This window comes from Pelecanus crispus, chromosome 3 (assembly GCF_030463565.1).
Source record: "Pelecanus crispus isolate bPelCri1 chromosome 3, bPelCri1.pri, whole genome shotgun sequence".
Classification (NCBI taxonomy): Eukaryota; Metazoa; Chordata; class Aves; order Pelecaniformes; family Pelecanidae; genus Pelecanus; species Pelecanus crispus.
This window is the reverse complement of record NC_134645.1, coordinates 36,715,185-36,730,563: the sequence shown is the minus strand read 5'-3', so window position 1 is coordinate 36,730,563 and position 15,379 is coordinate 36,715,185. Positions and strand designations below refer to the sequence as shown.

The following is a 15,379-nucleotide window of genomic DNA, read 5'->3' as shown; positions in this document are numbered from 1 at the left end:
CTCTCCATTTTACAGCCAGGACTGTAGGGTCGTATTCCTCTTACAGTATCTCTGAAAGCTGCAGACTACATCCCCATTTAGCATTGCAATGTAAACATTCCTACAGCTGGGAAGGAACAATCACAGCAAAATATTATTGCCTTGAAATTCATTCTTTGGCAGACACTCAGTCTTCTCTGACCATGTTCTAAATCAATATTTATATCTTCAATTAAACAACATCTTTCAGAAGACAAAACAACAATATCCTGAACTTTGTAGAAAGGACTCCAGCAGGTATGTCGCAGGGGAAAGAAAAAAAAAAAAAGCAAAAAAAAAAGCTAAGTACTGGCAGTGGTTAGGCATAGTTCCTGATCTGTGAGACTGGGCAATACCTGCTTAATATCAGGTGTGGTCAAACTTCAGCCTCTAGGATGCTGATTTCCAGTGTTTTCTCAATAAACTGCTTCTGCCTGTATCAATGCTTAGGCCATTGAAAGAGGCTGTAAATAATATGTAAGGGGAATTGTCAGATTTGTGGCCTTGCGTTACGAGGTCTAGAAATGAAGACAAGAGCCTACAGAAGCTATACAGTCCATGCAGGTAGAAAACTATCATGAAAGCAATTGGGTTTTAAAAAAACTGGTTAAAGATGCCTCTTGTGAGCCCTGAAGTGCTGTCACTGCGGCTGCAGCTGCACAGGTCGGAGTTTGTCAGCTTTGTAGATGAGGCAGTGAATGTGCATCCTAGTGAGCTGAAAAAACGGAAAGGTGTAACTAAAAGCCACCTTTTTCCATGCCTAGGTGACTTTGGTTTATGATGTCTGTTTCACCACTGTAATAGCAGTTTCTTACTGGTTTAACTCTCTCTCTGTTCTACCTGTACTTGTGTGTGCTTCAGAACTGAGGTAGCATGTACTCAACCCAGCTTCTTGGTGAGCATTATGACTTAGGGATGTCAGGGATTAACCCTGGTCCTTAGAGCATGGGGTTGCTTTGCTGGGAAGAATCCCAGGGAAGTATTCAAGGCTTTAGAAGTTTTCCCAGCCTGTGCTGGGCTGAACCAGAGGCTTCCCAATTTTTTTTTTTTTTTTTTTTCCAAATGGAGCAGTCCTAAGGTTGCTGAGATGCTGATCACTAGTTTGGCTAAGGTAGAAGAGGGAGTGCAGATGACTGCAAAGTTACTTACTCTTTCAGAAATTAAATTGTCTAGCTGCTGCCAAAGGAAAAAGAAAGTAAAATATAACGGTGCAGTTTCTAAGCCTGTACATACTGTTTTCTCCCTTAATTCCTGGAAGGTAACTCAATTTCTTCAGAATAATTCATCAGGTAATTCTGAACGGCCCTACAGGTGTTAGATAAAACGTACATCCTGTGCTGAATGAAGAGGCATTGTCCTGCTAGGGTGAGAATGACTCACCCTTGGATGATTAACTGGCTCCACAGGACTTGAATTTGTGTCTCTTCTGCTCCCAGAGAACAACCGAAATTCACCTCGGGGCCTAATGCTAAAAGCCTAAAATACACTTAGAGGCTAATGCCTAAAGCCTAGAAATCCCATGATTTCTGATCTTGTCACTGCTCCACTGAAGCTTCAAAAGGGTAAAGGAGCCCTCAGAGGCTCAGAAGCTTGACAAAGTTACCCAAACCAGACTGTTGCCAGTGGAGATGTGGAGGTCCATTGGCTTTTGGGAGCAAAGAGCCCCGTGCTCGATGTCATTTTCCTCTGACGTACTGCGCCTGCTCAGGCTTGAGCTGTGAGAATCTCACGAGGGTTGAAATGTCGTCTGCATGAAGAGGATGTAGAGTATTACGGAGCCTCCTTGAAGTCTGCAGCTTGTGTCATCGCACTTAGGATGTTCCTGGTTTTGATTCCAAAGTCAGAAAATGCTCTGTACGCTTCTTCAGTTTGCTAGTTACCTCTGAAAATTAATATCATTCATGTGATGACAAACAATGAAGATGACTGAAAACAATCATTCTGCTCCAGATGACTGTAATTCCTTTAAGAGCTTTAAGTTTTTTAATTGACCACAATATTTGAACTTTACTCTCACCTTCAGGGGCTCCTGCAGTGTTTTGACTACTGTTCGGTCATTCTCTAGAGAGAGGGAATCTTAATCTGCAGAGTGCTGCCTTCCAGGGATGCTTGAAGTGATGCTTCAGGTCAAAAACCGTTTGATGAAATCATCAGTGTCGTGATGGTATGTTGTTGTACCACGACACTGAGAAAAATGTGTTGTGCATTTGTCTCTTTGCAGGTGTCACACAGCACCTAAATTCAAGGGCTTGTGCTGTCTGGGCTTGTGACATATTCTATTGCTAAATTTAATCACTGTTTCAGTCTGCTTTCAAGTACTGCCTGGAGAGACGATGCATTTGAGGAACCTTAATACATAAGGACAATGTTTGTTCGGAATGTTTCCTAGCCAGCATCATACCATTCCCAGAGGGCACAGGGTATCCCATAATAGGACTACGTTGCTTAATCAGCGTCTAAACAGCACCAACAATCGTGCTTCTCATCTTAAGCAGGCGGGGGTTTTGTTGCGGTACACTCCTCTCTGTGCAGGCGGGGATGACTCAGGCGCTCACTTGGCAGTGGAGGTTAAGTCCTGCCTCTCACCTTGGATGCCACCACCAGCAGCTCCCCTGTGACAAGGGCTGCAGGTGCTGACGATTGCTGAAAAGAGATCTTGTTTCTGAGTAGCAGATTTTTTTTTTAGCCGCTGCCTTTCTTTACTACTGGTACTTTTATTATGCAGTTCCCCTGAAGAGATGTGATTGTGCTGGGTAGTTTACCCTCTGACTAGAAGTTAAAGAAGAAGTAATTGGCCCAAAAAAGATGGCTTGCCGAGATTTATGGAAGGTTACGTTAGTGTTTCCTTGCTTCTATAAGCAGAGCTTGCTGCGGAGACCAAATCATGTGATATGCTGGCAAGTAAGACCTTCACAGCAAACTGTATTGACGTAAGTATTTTCCCAAGCTACAGCAATATTTGGGACTGAAACCTTGGAACAAGACAGAAAGAGTAAGGCAGGCTAATAGGGATGCTGATGCTGTACCAGCAAGAACCAACAATTTCATCTGCATCTGGTGCTATCAGTCACAGATCACTCTCAGTAAAGGCTCAGGCCAAGAGAAAGCTTGCAAAACCGTTCTGGGAAGGCCTGATTTATAGGCTTGTCCTGCCACTTTGATTTTTTTTTTTTTTTTTTTTTTGTGCTGGAAATCTTGCCTGTTGGATTAGCCTGAGATCAGCTGGAGCCCAGTTAAACAAACCTATCTAAAATAAATGCTGTAATAATTTGCTTCAGTGGAATTGCTGCAGGAGGTCCTCCTCCTTGCTCAGGCAGAAATCAAAAGGTATTGCTGAGATTCTTCATTGCTAAAACCAGAGCAACTGATGGCTTTTTGTTCTGCTAGACCATTGCAAAAGAAATAGTGTGTTGAGTTTCCAGAAAGGGCTACCTTGGGGAAAGCTCCAAAGCAGCACACCCTCAAGCATTCCTTTTATAGCTTGGGGTTTTTTGGTTTTTTTTTTTTTGTCTCCTTTACATATTTATTTTCCCAATGATCACATTGATTAATACATAATCATTCTTAGGGGTTACGCAAATCACTCCTGCAAACTTGCACCGACAGCCATTCCCATATTACCGTGGTTACATCCTGATCACAGTTTAACCTTGCATTTCATTACTCACCCAATCCAATTCCAACATAACTTCCATTTTGAGAAAAAGCCCCAAACAAGCGAGTTATATTTTCCTTTTCAAGGACCAGATGAGGTCACTGTGGTCTTTTCAGGAAACGGGCTAATGTTTGCATAGCAATAATGCAATTCACTTACAGCAGGCAAGCTTTTTTGACCTGTGTTTTCCTCCTTCCCTTGTGCAAAGCTGGAGCACCTGTGTAGGATTAACCATTTTGGACTGCTGCTGCTGCTTTTCTGGACATACAGTGGTTCCTAAATTCAGAAAAGGCCATGCAGATCGCTTGGCTTGGCTTTAGCAGAAGAGCGCACCCAAGCTGGGGATATTGTAAGGTACCCAGGCTTCAGGCTTTTGCACTGGCTGCTGCCATCTGGAGGTACTGGACATATTTTCTGCTCCACCAGTAGCCCACCTGCCTCTCATATGCTCAGTGCTGGTACAGGAACCTTCACTGTGTGCGGAGCACTTAGCATCCACTTTTGCCTGCCTGGGTACCAGCACAGGTCCAGATCTAGCATGCTGCCGCTGATTTGCACCTATCTGATGGAAGGAAAGAGCACGAGACCTCACAGGTACTCATCACGCCAGTGGTCCATTCGCCAGCAAAGCCAGTGGGTCGGGCTGGAGCTGCAGGCCAGGGAAGCCTTCTCCTGCTCGCTCCCAGTGCCTGCACTGAGCCAGCAAGAAGGGCTGCTTGGAAACAATGGTTACTAGAGGAAGTATTTTCCCAAAGAAGCCCGAATAAATAAACCGCCTCTGTGCGTATGGAATGCCACAGGGCAGCGAGGGTTCGCTATGCAGCAGGGCTGAACTCGTCGCTGTGTGCAGGAAGATGCTTGCTGGGGAAGGGGCTAGTGGGACTCCTTGGCGGGGTGCGGAGGTGACACTTCTGGAGAAAAAGTCTTCTTGGAAAAATGTGCCGATGCTGTATCAACTTGCTGCCGCGGTACAATTAAGAGGCATTAATTTTCCTGCAGTCGGTTGTGTAATTGCGCTGCAGGGCCTGTTGAATACTGCATTTAAACTAGTCTGCAATTGGAAATAATGAAGGTTAAAACCCTCTTACGTGTTGTTATGATCAAATTAGTTCCTTTGACCCAGAAAGCAGCTGTGGTAGCAACAAGCTCTGTGTTAGGAACAAGGCCGTAGGTTAGGAGCTAGCTTTAGAAAGGTACCTTCATGAGAAGTGAAGGGATTTCAAAATCAAAGGGCTCTGGCACTCTGGAGCAGGGGCCGGGCAGCAGCCTGGGGGCAAGGGGAAGGGCAGCATGGGCAGGGTGGAGGAAGAGCTGCAAACAGAGTGGGGAACAAGGCAGCTCTGCTGAGAGTTACGATATTAAAATTAGGCGGTCCCGCGAGGTGAAAGCCATGGTATGCTGGGGGACACGCCGGGGGACACGCTGCACATCCTGCCCTGCTCTTACTCATCTTGAATGTCTGTTCATGACTGGTACTGGGGAGGGCTTGAGCTAAACCAAGGCAGCACTCTTCTATTTTGACTCTGATTTGTAGCTAGGAAGAGTGTAATTAAAGCTTTCCCTTAATTGTAGGGACAAGGGGACTCTGCTTTTATCCCCTCAGGTTGTTGTTTCAAAGTTGCCATTAGCTTCAGGACCTCAGTGAACTTCTGCCCTGCCTGTCCAGCCCACAGCTGGCCTTGGACACACTGCTGGCCTCCGGGCATTCAACCTTTCCCTCTTCAGCCTGAGCATCAAGGAGGAGCTGGTAAGATTTTTTTTTCTTTCCTTTCAGTCCTGATCGGAAGGGGTCTGGGTGCTGCAAAGGGCTGCTATGGACAGGGCTGTGGTGTCCCAACCTTGCCGTGCTCCTTACCTGCCTGGCCAGGGAGAGTCCTTCTCTCTGGCACAGAGCCTGCCCTGGCATGGTGGATGCAGAAGGCTTTGAACTGCAAAGCACATAGCATTGCTCTGGTCTTCACACTTTCAGGGTGGCTAAGAAGCGGGTGGGCGTAGGAAAGCGTGATCTGAGGGTTCCTGGCTGCTCTGGGCAGCGGAGCAGCACTGAGCAAGGCTGTGGCAGCCTCACCACAGTTGCCTGTTCCAACAGCAAACAAGGCTCTGGGATTTAGGTGACTGCCAGTTTGTGTATCAGCATCCTTGATGATGACTTTCTGCTGCGCAATCCCAGTGCTCCAGGCTCAGGGCACACGCGGCGTGCCCCTGGGCTGCTCACACATGGCTGCCACCACCCGCACACTCCCATTAGTCCTAAGATACAGGCCTGAGTGATTTTCAAGCTTTCCCTTGGCTCTGCTGCAGTGAACTTGCAGACTTTCTCAGCCTCCCTTTCGTCGTTCTGCCTTGCCTGAGCCTCCCTCTGCTCCTCAAGAGCCTTCTCCTCCATGGCTGCAGCCATCTGCAGCCTCTCCGGGTCTCTGTGCTTCATCAGCTCCCATCTGGAGCTCATCTTGGTGCTCTCACATCTCGCTGATGTGCAGCCTTGGCTGTGCTCCAGAAGGAGAGAGGGACTGCACTTCCCCTGGGTTCCTGCTCCAAAACCTAGTGGAGCGGTGCAGATCGCCTTTGGCAGGCACGGGAGCACATTTGCCCTCCGGTTGTGACGTTTGCCTGATCATCAGGGAAATGCAGGCCATAGCGGTGAGGGTGAAGACTTCACAGCAGCTTGAAACCCACTCTGATCATTCCTCCTCTCCCCCAAATTGCGTTGCCTTTTACACACTGAGCCCCCACGTTCAGCTAGGAGGGCTCCCTAGAGCAAAGTCTCCTGGGCTGAAACCTAACCCTGGGCAAGCTGTGTAAGCTGAAACCCTTGGTTTGCTTTAGCTGATGGAAGAGCTTGCTCCAGCCGCCCTTATGTTAAAACTCCTGGTGAGATTCAGGCATGCCGTGAGGCCAGGATGCTGGGGGGGGAAGGCAGCTGGTAGGACTCACAGAGACGTCAACTCCTGTAGAGAGCGATGAGCAGCTCAACATACACCCGTGGCTCCCGAGAGCCTTCAGGAAGCCGATTAGGGCACTGGAGAGATTTATTTTTGGCGAGAGACGAAAATCAGTAGTTGCAGCTGCCGAGGAGATGCACAGGTACGCGCCCAGCCTGGCTGGGAGCAGGGGAGATGGGAGCAGCGGCAGTGTCTGAGTGCGTGGGCAGGAGATGGGAACAACATTTTCCAAACTACTATTTATTTCTGATGGGAAGTCACCTCTAGCTTTAGGAGTTGTATCAGGCAGACATTGTTGTGCTTGATAGAAAGAGCCAAAAAACTCCCCTCGGAACATGAAAATAAGCATCAGGGAGCTGAGCCGAGCGGTGGAGATGGCAGCGGCAGCCAGGGAGTTGTCTGCCCGGGGGTGCTGCAAGGCCACCACCACAGCTGGGCGAAGCCCCGGGGGAAGAGACCGGTTCCCCGTTGCTCCGGGGCACAGCTCCATCCCACTGGGCGCGGGCAGAGGGGGATCGCTTCTGTGGTGTTGGCAGCGTGTGAGGATGCGTGAGGCAGGTACCTCTGACCGCTGCCGGGGACCAAGGCAGGACATCGGACCCCCCGAGCAATGGGCTGCGCTCTGGGTCGGGGGCCGCTCGCCCGGCCCTCCGGCAGCCCGTGTGGGAGCAAAGCACTCAGAGCGAGGCCGCGCTGTGCCCACCCTCCCTCGACTCAGGGGTCGGGCAGCCAGCGCGCCTACGCTAGAGCGGGAAAAAGGAGCAGCACCCCGGGAGCCGCCCGTGGCCAAGGGAGGCTGCGGGCTGCAGTGAGGCCACAGCCACTCGTCCCTGCTGTCACCGTAACACTCGACGCTTAACAATGAACTTTCCAGCTCCGTTAGGAAGAACGGGGCGGCCCAGCTCTCTTCAGTGACGAAGAGTGCGATTTTCGAGGGCCCCTCACGCAGCGGCCGGCACGGCACGGCACGGCACGGCACGGCACGGCACGGCACGGCACGGCACGGCACGGCACGGCGGGCCGGGAGCCGCAGCCTGAGACCGGCCAGCTGCAGGAGAAGGGGCTCCAGCTGCGCCGCCGGGCCCCGGTGAGCCGGGCCGCCCGGCAGGGGGCGCCTCCAGCCAGCGTCTCCGCCAGTCACGGCTCGTCCCGCCCCCCGGGCCCCGCCCCTCTTTGTTGCGGCCGCCAATAGGAGCGCGCCGAGGGCGGGCGGCCGGCCGGCAGTGTGGTAGCGCGGCGGCATGGATCGCGGCGCGGGGCGCGTCCCCAGCGCGGCCGGGGCCGGGGCGAGCGGGGCCGGGCCGGGGCGCCCCGGCCGAGCGGGCGTCTGCCGCTAGGGAGGGGCAGTCCCCGCGCTCAGCCTCCTCCGCACGCCCGTAATACGCACACACACACACACGTATATTTTTACATTATCTCTACAGACAGTGCCCGGGTGGCGGCGAGGCCGCGGGGCGACTCCCGGCAGCGGTCCCCGCGGCGCGCCCGGGCTCGGGCATGGCTGCGGGGCCATGACAGGCGCGGCGGCGGGCAGCGGCGGCCCCGGGAGCAGCCGCCGTGCGGCGGCCGGCAAGGCGGGGGGCCGGTCGCGGAGCGCCCAGCCGCGGGCGGCGGGCGGCGGCGGGAGCGGGAGCAGCGGCGGCGGCTCGGAGGAGGAGGAGCAGCGGGACGGCGGGTCGCTCTTCCTGGTGAACAAGAGCGGCTTCCCCATGGACGGGCAGACCTGGGAGCGGATGTGGGAGCACGTGGAGCGGGTGCACCCCGACGGCAGCGCCGTGGCGGCGGCCATCCGGAGCGCCGCCCGCCTGTCTCCGGTAAGGCGAGGCCCCCGTCCGCCCCGTCGGAGAAGAGGGGGTGCCGCGGAGCCCGACCCCAGGCGCCCCGCGGCTGCCGAGTGTCGTGGGAGTCGAGGGGCCGGGGGGGCGCGGGGGGCGCCGGGCCTCGGCCCCTGCCAGGGGCGAGCTGGAGCGTCCGGCCCTGGGCAACGCGCAAAGCGGGCACAGGGGTGCGTGCCGCGGGGTGCCGAGGAGCTGGAGTCGGTGCCTGGGGAAACGAGTAGAGCGAAAACGATTGTTCCGTCTTGGGGAGGAGAAAGCGGGAAGACAAGACTTGAAGGAATCTTCAGGGACCGAGCAAGGCGCTTTGTGCGAGCACGTTTTGCTCAGCTGTCTGGGACACAGGCGTTTCCTAAAACATAGCCTCGCTCCTGAAAACGTAATAAGGGATTTCAGACTCCGACGTTTCATTTCTAGCACACAGAAGGCTTCCAGAGGCTTTTGTCTTGCACGTTCCTCGGTAGAAGCTCCAAGCAGCTCTGCCTGACCCAAGTCTTTTTTTTTCTCCAGCCAGCAAATAAAATGTTGCTGCCTGCTGATGCTCCAAGGCTTCTCACCGCTGCGCTTGCATTACTGATCACAATGTCTTTAACGCTGTCGGCTGTGGCAGACTTCGAGCTTGATTCGCTCCTCCCTCCAGGCAGCGTTAATCTGAGCTGACCGCTGAAGCCGGCGTTGATTCATACCCCTCTGCACGCTGGGGTGAGATGGTTGGGCTGGCGTTGTTGCCGTCCTGGCTGTTGGTGATATGTACGCTTGTTCTTTACGTGCGGTGGAAAGGAAAAATTCTGCGCACGGAGAAGTTGAAAGCGTACTGAGTAGGGCTGTCTTGCGAAGGCGCTTGTCAACTAAGATGCAGGCTTTTCAGGCTTTTCATCTCTCTTCTGCAATGTTTAGTTTGGCGTAAGTGCAAAAGGGGCAATTTCTTTCTCTCCCTTCTCCTGTTTACCTCGTGCTGCTGCCAGGCTTTGTTTGGATGGGGGAGCAGATCGAGCTACAGAATAATCTGGTTATGCTGGGTTTGTCTGCGGTTCCTTGGTGTGGTTCATCTCGTACTTGCACAAGCGCTTGAGGTAGAAATGAAGGGGCAGGGAGAGGGCAGAACTTCTTGTTACAGCAGCATGACCAGCTTACATTAGTCTAAACAGCCTGCAGATCTCTTTGGTGTTAAGAGGTGGCAAAGCACACGCTGGACTTGATTTCCTTCCCTGTCTTCCCAGGTCCAAAGCATGTTACTTTTACTGGTGATACCCACAGTGAGTGACAAAGCATCGGGTGAGAGGCATGCCAGGGCTCCAGTGTGCCAGCGTGCTGCCTGTCGGAGCACCCTGGAGAGCATCACCCACAGCTTCTTCATCCGTGCCGAAGCACGAAGCTGACTTGGTGTGGCATGTGCTGAAGCTGGGTAGGAGGACAAATGCTTTGAAATCTGCTTGGCTGAATCATTTGATGTTAGTTCCTAGGTGCTGATGGGCAGAGGGTGCTGTAAGAGTTGTACCGCATTCCTCCAGCGCTGCCTGGCAGCAAACTCCCTGTCGCAGTGATTAACTTCTTCAAGGGCAGAAGGGCCTGGTGTCCCCTGTGACTGAGTATCTCTTGCTGGCTATGCCTGGGACGTCTGGGTCAGAGGGCAGTTTGAGGACCACCCTGTCCTTCTTAAGGCCAAGATAACTCAGGTGGGCAAATGAAGGTCAGGAGCAGGTTTGTTTGCTACAAAGTGGTTGTGGGTTGCTAAGGTTCTGATGGTAATTTCCGGGTCAGAGTAGGAATGTGAGGGGAGAGTTGTTCCTTAAATGATGGTACAGCTTTTTGAATTGGCTTGTGCTGTTGGGTGTGTGGCACCCTGCAAAAGACCAGGTAGTGCTGATCAGGAGTGAGGAGAGAAACTTGTGCCTGTGAGAAGATGGTTTGTAATCTGCTTGCATTGGTAGTTGGTGGAGGCTGAGCAAGTGGTGTGTGCAACTGCTCCATTTTTGCATCTGATCTGTTCTTAATGCCTAGTGATGGGAGAGAGTTTTTATCCCCTCCCCAAGAAGCTCCACTTGATTGCTTTAATCATCTTGGTATTAGTCTCAGCAATCATACATGCAGGGCGGTGAGTAGCTTCTTAATGTATTGATGAGGTTGCCCTTACTGGAACGAATGCAAACTGCAGGGGTGCCGGGCTGCACTTCTCCTGGGAGGAAGAGTCCTGATAGAAAGCTGGCTTGTCTACAAGGGGGGCAGTTTTGGAACCTGAGGGGTCCCTTGTTTGCATGCCCTGCCTCTGACTTTTGGCTTGAGCTCTGAGAAGGGTGCAGGCTCGTGGTTTGGAAGGGCTGTGCAATCCTTTTTGTGGCCTGTGATCTTGGAGATACTTGTAGATCTTAATGAATTAAGCCTCTCACCTGCTTTGAGGACCCTACCCTGCCAGCTTCATCCCTGCTAAGTAACAGTATACTTGCAGGGCGAGCTTGCAGAAAATTACTTTCTGGTCATGAAATGAGATGCAGTGGAGTCGGGCAAGCTGAGTTTCACACAGGATGTCTGCAGTGAACCGAGACTATAGTGTTTCCAGCCACAGGATGATGGTCAATGGCTCTGCCACAAGGTCTTGCACTGCAGCAGCTCTGCTGTTTCTGGAGCTGCCACTGCTTGGAAATACTGATACTGGGTCAAGGCCCTTTCATCCGCTTGGTGTCTGAATTTCACTGGCTTTATAAATTCATGGTCTGTAGTGCTGTGTCTGCATTTCCTCTCGGTGGCTCTGGCCTACTGCTACAACCCCTTGCTGGCTCCTGGCTGCTGCGCTGGGATGTGCACCGGTAGCTGGAGGGCTGCAGCCTCAACCACAACAACGTTGGTGCTTTCCTTCGTTTGTGGTATCATGCAGCCCTGGCTTCTGCTCTGTGCTGGCTGGGTGCCCCGAATCGGTGCTCCTGCAGCCGGGGCAGGAATTTGGGGGGGGAAAAAATGGGTTTTGGAGGGAGTGGCAGGTGGCTCTCTGCCACCTGGCCTGGCTGGCAGCATGGTGCCACGTACTGCCTACCCGGCACTCCAAAGAGGAGAGCAGCGCGCTGTCCTGTGCGGGGAAAGACCGACGGCCGCTTCTCCCTCGTTGCCCGAGATCTGGAGGGACTTGTGCCTCCTGGCTCAGCAGGCCTGCCTTGGGTTACAGCAAGGGCTGCGTGTCTCCGCACTGGTGCGGTCCCTATGGGATGCTGTCCTGTCCCACAGCTGGGTGAGGGCAGGGGCCTCCATTTTATGAAGGGCTGGAAAAGGGGTGTTATCCCCCCCGGCAGCTCCGCAGCAGCCAGGCCTCTTGCTGGCTGGGACTCCCATTACCTTGGCCTGTTGTGTCGTCTAGGTGCAACGCGTGCACCTAGAGTTTTTTATCCTTGAAGAAAAGGAGTGTTTGTATTGGAGCAGGAATGACTAGCCCTGGAAGTTGTTAATTCCCTCTTTCAGCCGCTTGCTGCTTCTGAAACTCGAGGCCCGTCTGGTGCGTTGAGTCCAGGCCTGCCTTAGTGTGAGAGGGACAGGTGAATAATTTGTCCAGACCGAAGGGGCCGGAAGGGACTTGTGGAACTGAAAAATTGCCTCTAATGAAGAGGTTAGGTGTGGAAATCGTGATTAAGCAGCGTTAATGAACCTTGCTCGTAATTCCTGCTTGTTCGGAGAGAAAACCCCTGTGTGCACGGTTGTCTCCTGTGTGGCGCTGGGAATGGTGGCAGCGTGCTGGAGGCCTGGCCATCTGTCTCCTTGCCACTTAAAATATGTTTCTGTGTGCCAGTAATGTAGGAGTCTCTATTTCAGGATTCTTTCCCTTCTCTGAAGTGTATTTACTATTTGACTGTAGTAACTAGCTATATGTAGTAAATGCTGGGGTTTGGTTGTCTTGGGATTATCGGTGCTCACTCTGAAAGCAAACACACAGTCTTTCCATCTTAGTGGAGGTGGGACCGGGAGAGGAAAGTCTGTGTGGCAGAGAAAGCCTCATATCACCCGAACTTGCTTTTCTTATCTGTAATTGCTGACTTGAAGTGTATTTAGAACAGTGATATATCGCTTTATGATCTTCAAACTATTGTAAGAACATCATGAGCCCACGGATGCCACACGCTTTCCTTTGCACCTTGCGTCATGGCTGCCCAAGCTGCTGGTTCCTGAATTTGGGTCTGCATTAATATTTAAATAAACTGTTTCCTCCACTACATTTGTGGGAATTGTACTAACTTCTTTTAGCCACTCTGCCCACTTTAACATCTGCTGACCCCGTATTTTGCAGTCTTGCCCCTAAAATGAGGGGACTTGGGACAAGGCCCTGCCCCTTTCCTGTGTGGTTACGGGCTCAGGAGCCACATAGCTGTGGGGATTAAATATGGATTGAGGGCCCAGCTTCTTAAAGTGCTTAGGCACAAGCAGATGTCTTATGGGATTTTTGAAAAATCCCATTACGGTGCCAGTCTATATCTTTATGTGTCTTAATATCATTAAATATCTGGGTCCCAGGTGGTCTTCTAGGTATCACGCACTCCCTGTCCAGCAAGCGTGCTGCTGACATGTGGCAGATGGGGAATTATGCAGCCTGGGATCCTTGTCTCCTTTTATCTTTCTCTCATGGAAGAGGAAACCAACAGTTAGACTTGAAATGGCTTCTGGTGGGAGGGAGGGCAGCAGAGCCAGTGCTGGGACTCTGCTCATCCAAACTGCCCTGTGCCAGAAGGGAAAAATGGGAAGTGTTTGCCTTCTGTGCGGGACTGCCTGCCCGCTTAGGGTGGTGTTTGAGGGACTTTGGTGGCTGGGACAAGCGGCCTGCCATGGTAGGGGCCTGCCCTGGCCTCTCCACTCTGGCAGGGATGGGGCTGGCCCTGGTGCGCAGGCAGTTCCCCTTGTCAGCGGGATGACTTTGCCCAATGCTTGAGTTCACGTGGGGTTCGAGCCATCTGTGCTGCCGTGTTGCGTTGTGCTAAGCGCATGCCGCTGCCTGAGTAAATCACTTATCCGCTCTGCAGGGAGCAGTAACTGTCTAACCTCTTTATCTTTTTTTGTGTGTCCAGCCCCCAATGCCACCAGTGCCAAACTACAAGCTCTCCATGTCGATCCCAGAGTGGCTCCAGGCAATACAGACCTACATGAAGATGCTGCAGTATCCTTCCCCAGTGTGCCGTCTCCAGAGAGAAGGCTGGCTTGTGCCTGGCATAAATTAACAGGGGCTTTACTGAAGCACTAGCTGGTCACGAGTGCTTGGGATCATTCAGGGGTGAAAGGATGCCTCTACAGATTTGTGATAGCACCTGCAGCACTGAGCTTGTCATAGCAATCCTCTGGGAGATGTAATTAACTTTAAATGATACTGAATAATTTAACTGATGTGACATTGGTGGGAGTAGAAATGCTTGTTTTTGAAGTTGGTTTATGAGGATACTATGATCGGATCGTGATGCCTGGAGAAATAATATGGCATCTCATCATAAAGTGACTAAGGGAGAGCCGGTGTTGTGGCAAACCCTGTCTCCCTCTGCCCTGGCAGCCCCTGCAAGCTCCCTGAGGACTGGCTACGTGCTCAGCTTGCAGGGGGTGCTTGTCGTTGGGGTGGGGGGCACAAGCAGCTGTCCTGACTCCTGGGTGGGCAGGCTTGCCCGTAGCACAGGAACTGACCACAGGAATCCTCCCTTCCCCATGTCCCACCTTGCTTGGGGGGCTCATGAGAGATGTACACATCTATCCAGCCTGCCAGTTGTTGCCCCATGCCTAATACTTGACCATTTTGATTACTGACAGATGATGTCAGAGGAGACTGTTGCTGGCCCAGATGCTGCTCTTCTCTCTGTTTTCCTTTTATCTCAACTCTCCCTTTTTGTGTGTGTGGGGGGGGAGGCAGTGGGGATGAGGAATGAATGTAAAGTCCTGGTGAGGATTAAGAAAGGATATGGGTGGCAGCTGGAAGAGCATCCAAAAATAGCAGGCGTGATTAGCCTGCTGGGGAGTGGTGGCTGGGATCAAGGTGGCAGCAGGGGTTGGAGCCGCGGCAGCTGCCTGGGGAGGGAGGCTGGGGCCAGCCTGCTCTGCGGGGGGATGGCACTTTTCTCTTCTGCATGTCGGCCACTTGAGCAGACGAGAGGCTCGCTGCTCAGTACGGTTGTGCCAGAGAGGAGACCATGTTGCACAGAGCTCCAAAAACTGTATTCTGCCCCCTACCCCCCTCCCCAGCAGTCGTGAAATCCTGTACTCTGCTATGTAGCAAGAGCAGGCCTTAAGCACGGGGTTTGGATCTGTGTTCAGAAAAGCTTCAACGTGAGCTGGGGAACAGGGTCTGGGCTTCCTTTGTGGGCTAAAAGGGGCTGTGTGCTTTGTTCAGAGCACTCTGAAAGGGCCTCATGAATTAGTTTTTGAAGGCATGAGAGAAGTAAAGCCTTGTTTCTGGAGAACTCTGAACTCTAATTGAAGTCAGTTCAGAGCATCCTGGTGCGAGCTGGAGTTTTTATTTAGACCATGGCTATACAGCCAGCAGCTGTGCCATTTATGCCTTGCAAGGTACCCTTTGCCTCCGTGGGGTCACCTGTTTCTGCCCTGGTATCATCAGCCCAGTTTTGCTGGTGTGAACGATCTCGTGGCCACATTGGGAACTAGGCGGGGAAACAGAGTCAACTGGAAAAATAACCTAGCAAAAGTATGGTGTGATTTTTTTTTTTAATTTTTTTTTTTTGTTGAGGTTTTATTTTTGTTTTTACTGGACAGATTGGTTTCCTGATCTGATTTACTGCATTGCTGCTTGAAGAGCTATGCTCAAGGAGCAGGGAAGAAGCTGCTTTTGGCGATGCTACTGCTGCATGGTAGCTTGCACTTCCTAGGCAAGTGGTGCTGAGATTTGACTGATGGGTGACTGTCTGCTGGCATCCTTTGTGATGAACTTTTCTCCTATGCTACATGCATATGCTAGTTACTAC

General features: G+C 52.2%; 1 protein-coding gene across 3 annotated transcripts in view; it reads left to right on the top strand.

Annotated features, from left to right (window-relative positions):
- The first annotated feature begins 7,312 nt into the window (after positions 1-7,312).
- Positions 7,313-15,379, top strand: part of VASH2 (vasohibin 2) — a 32,820-nt gene continuing 24,753 nt past the window's right edge. The window contains exons 1-3 of one of the 3 annotated variants that reach the window (XM_075708060.1): positions 7,313-7,393; positions 8,268-8,429; positions 13,490-13,578. In XM_075708060.1, coding sequence (XP_075564175.1) covers positions 8,325-8,429; positions 13,490-13,578 — 194 coding nt within the window. In that variant the 5' untranslated portion in view covers positions 7,313-7,393; positions 8,268-8,324. Of the gene's footprint in view, positions 7,394-8,126; positions 8,430-13,489; positions 13,579-15,379 lie in introns of those variants that run through there. The other 2 variants (XM_075708059.1, XM_075708061.1) reach the window with 2 other exon arrangements.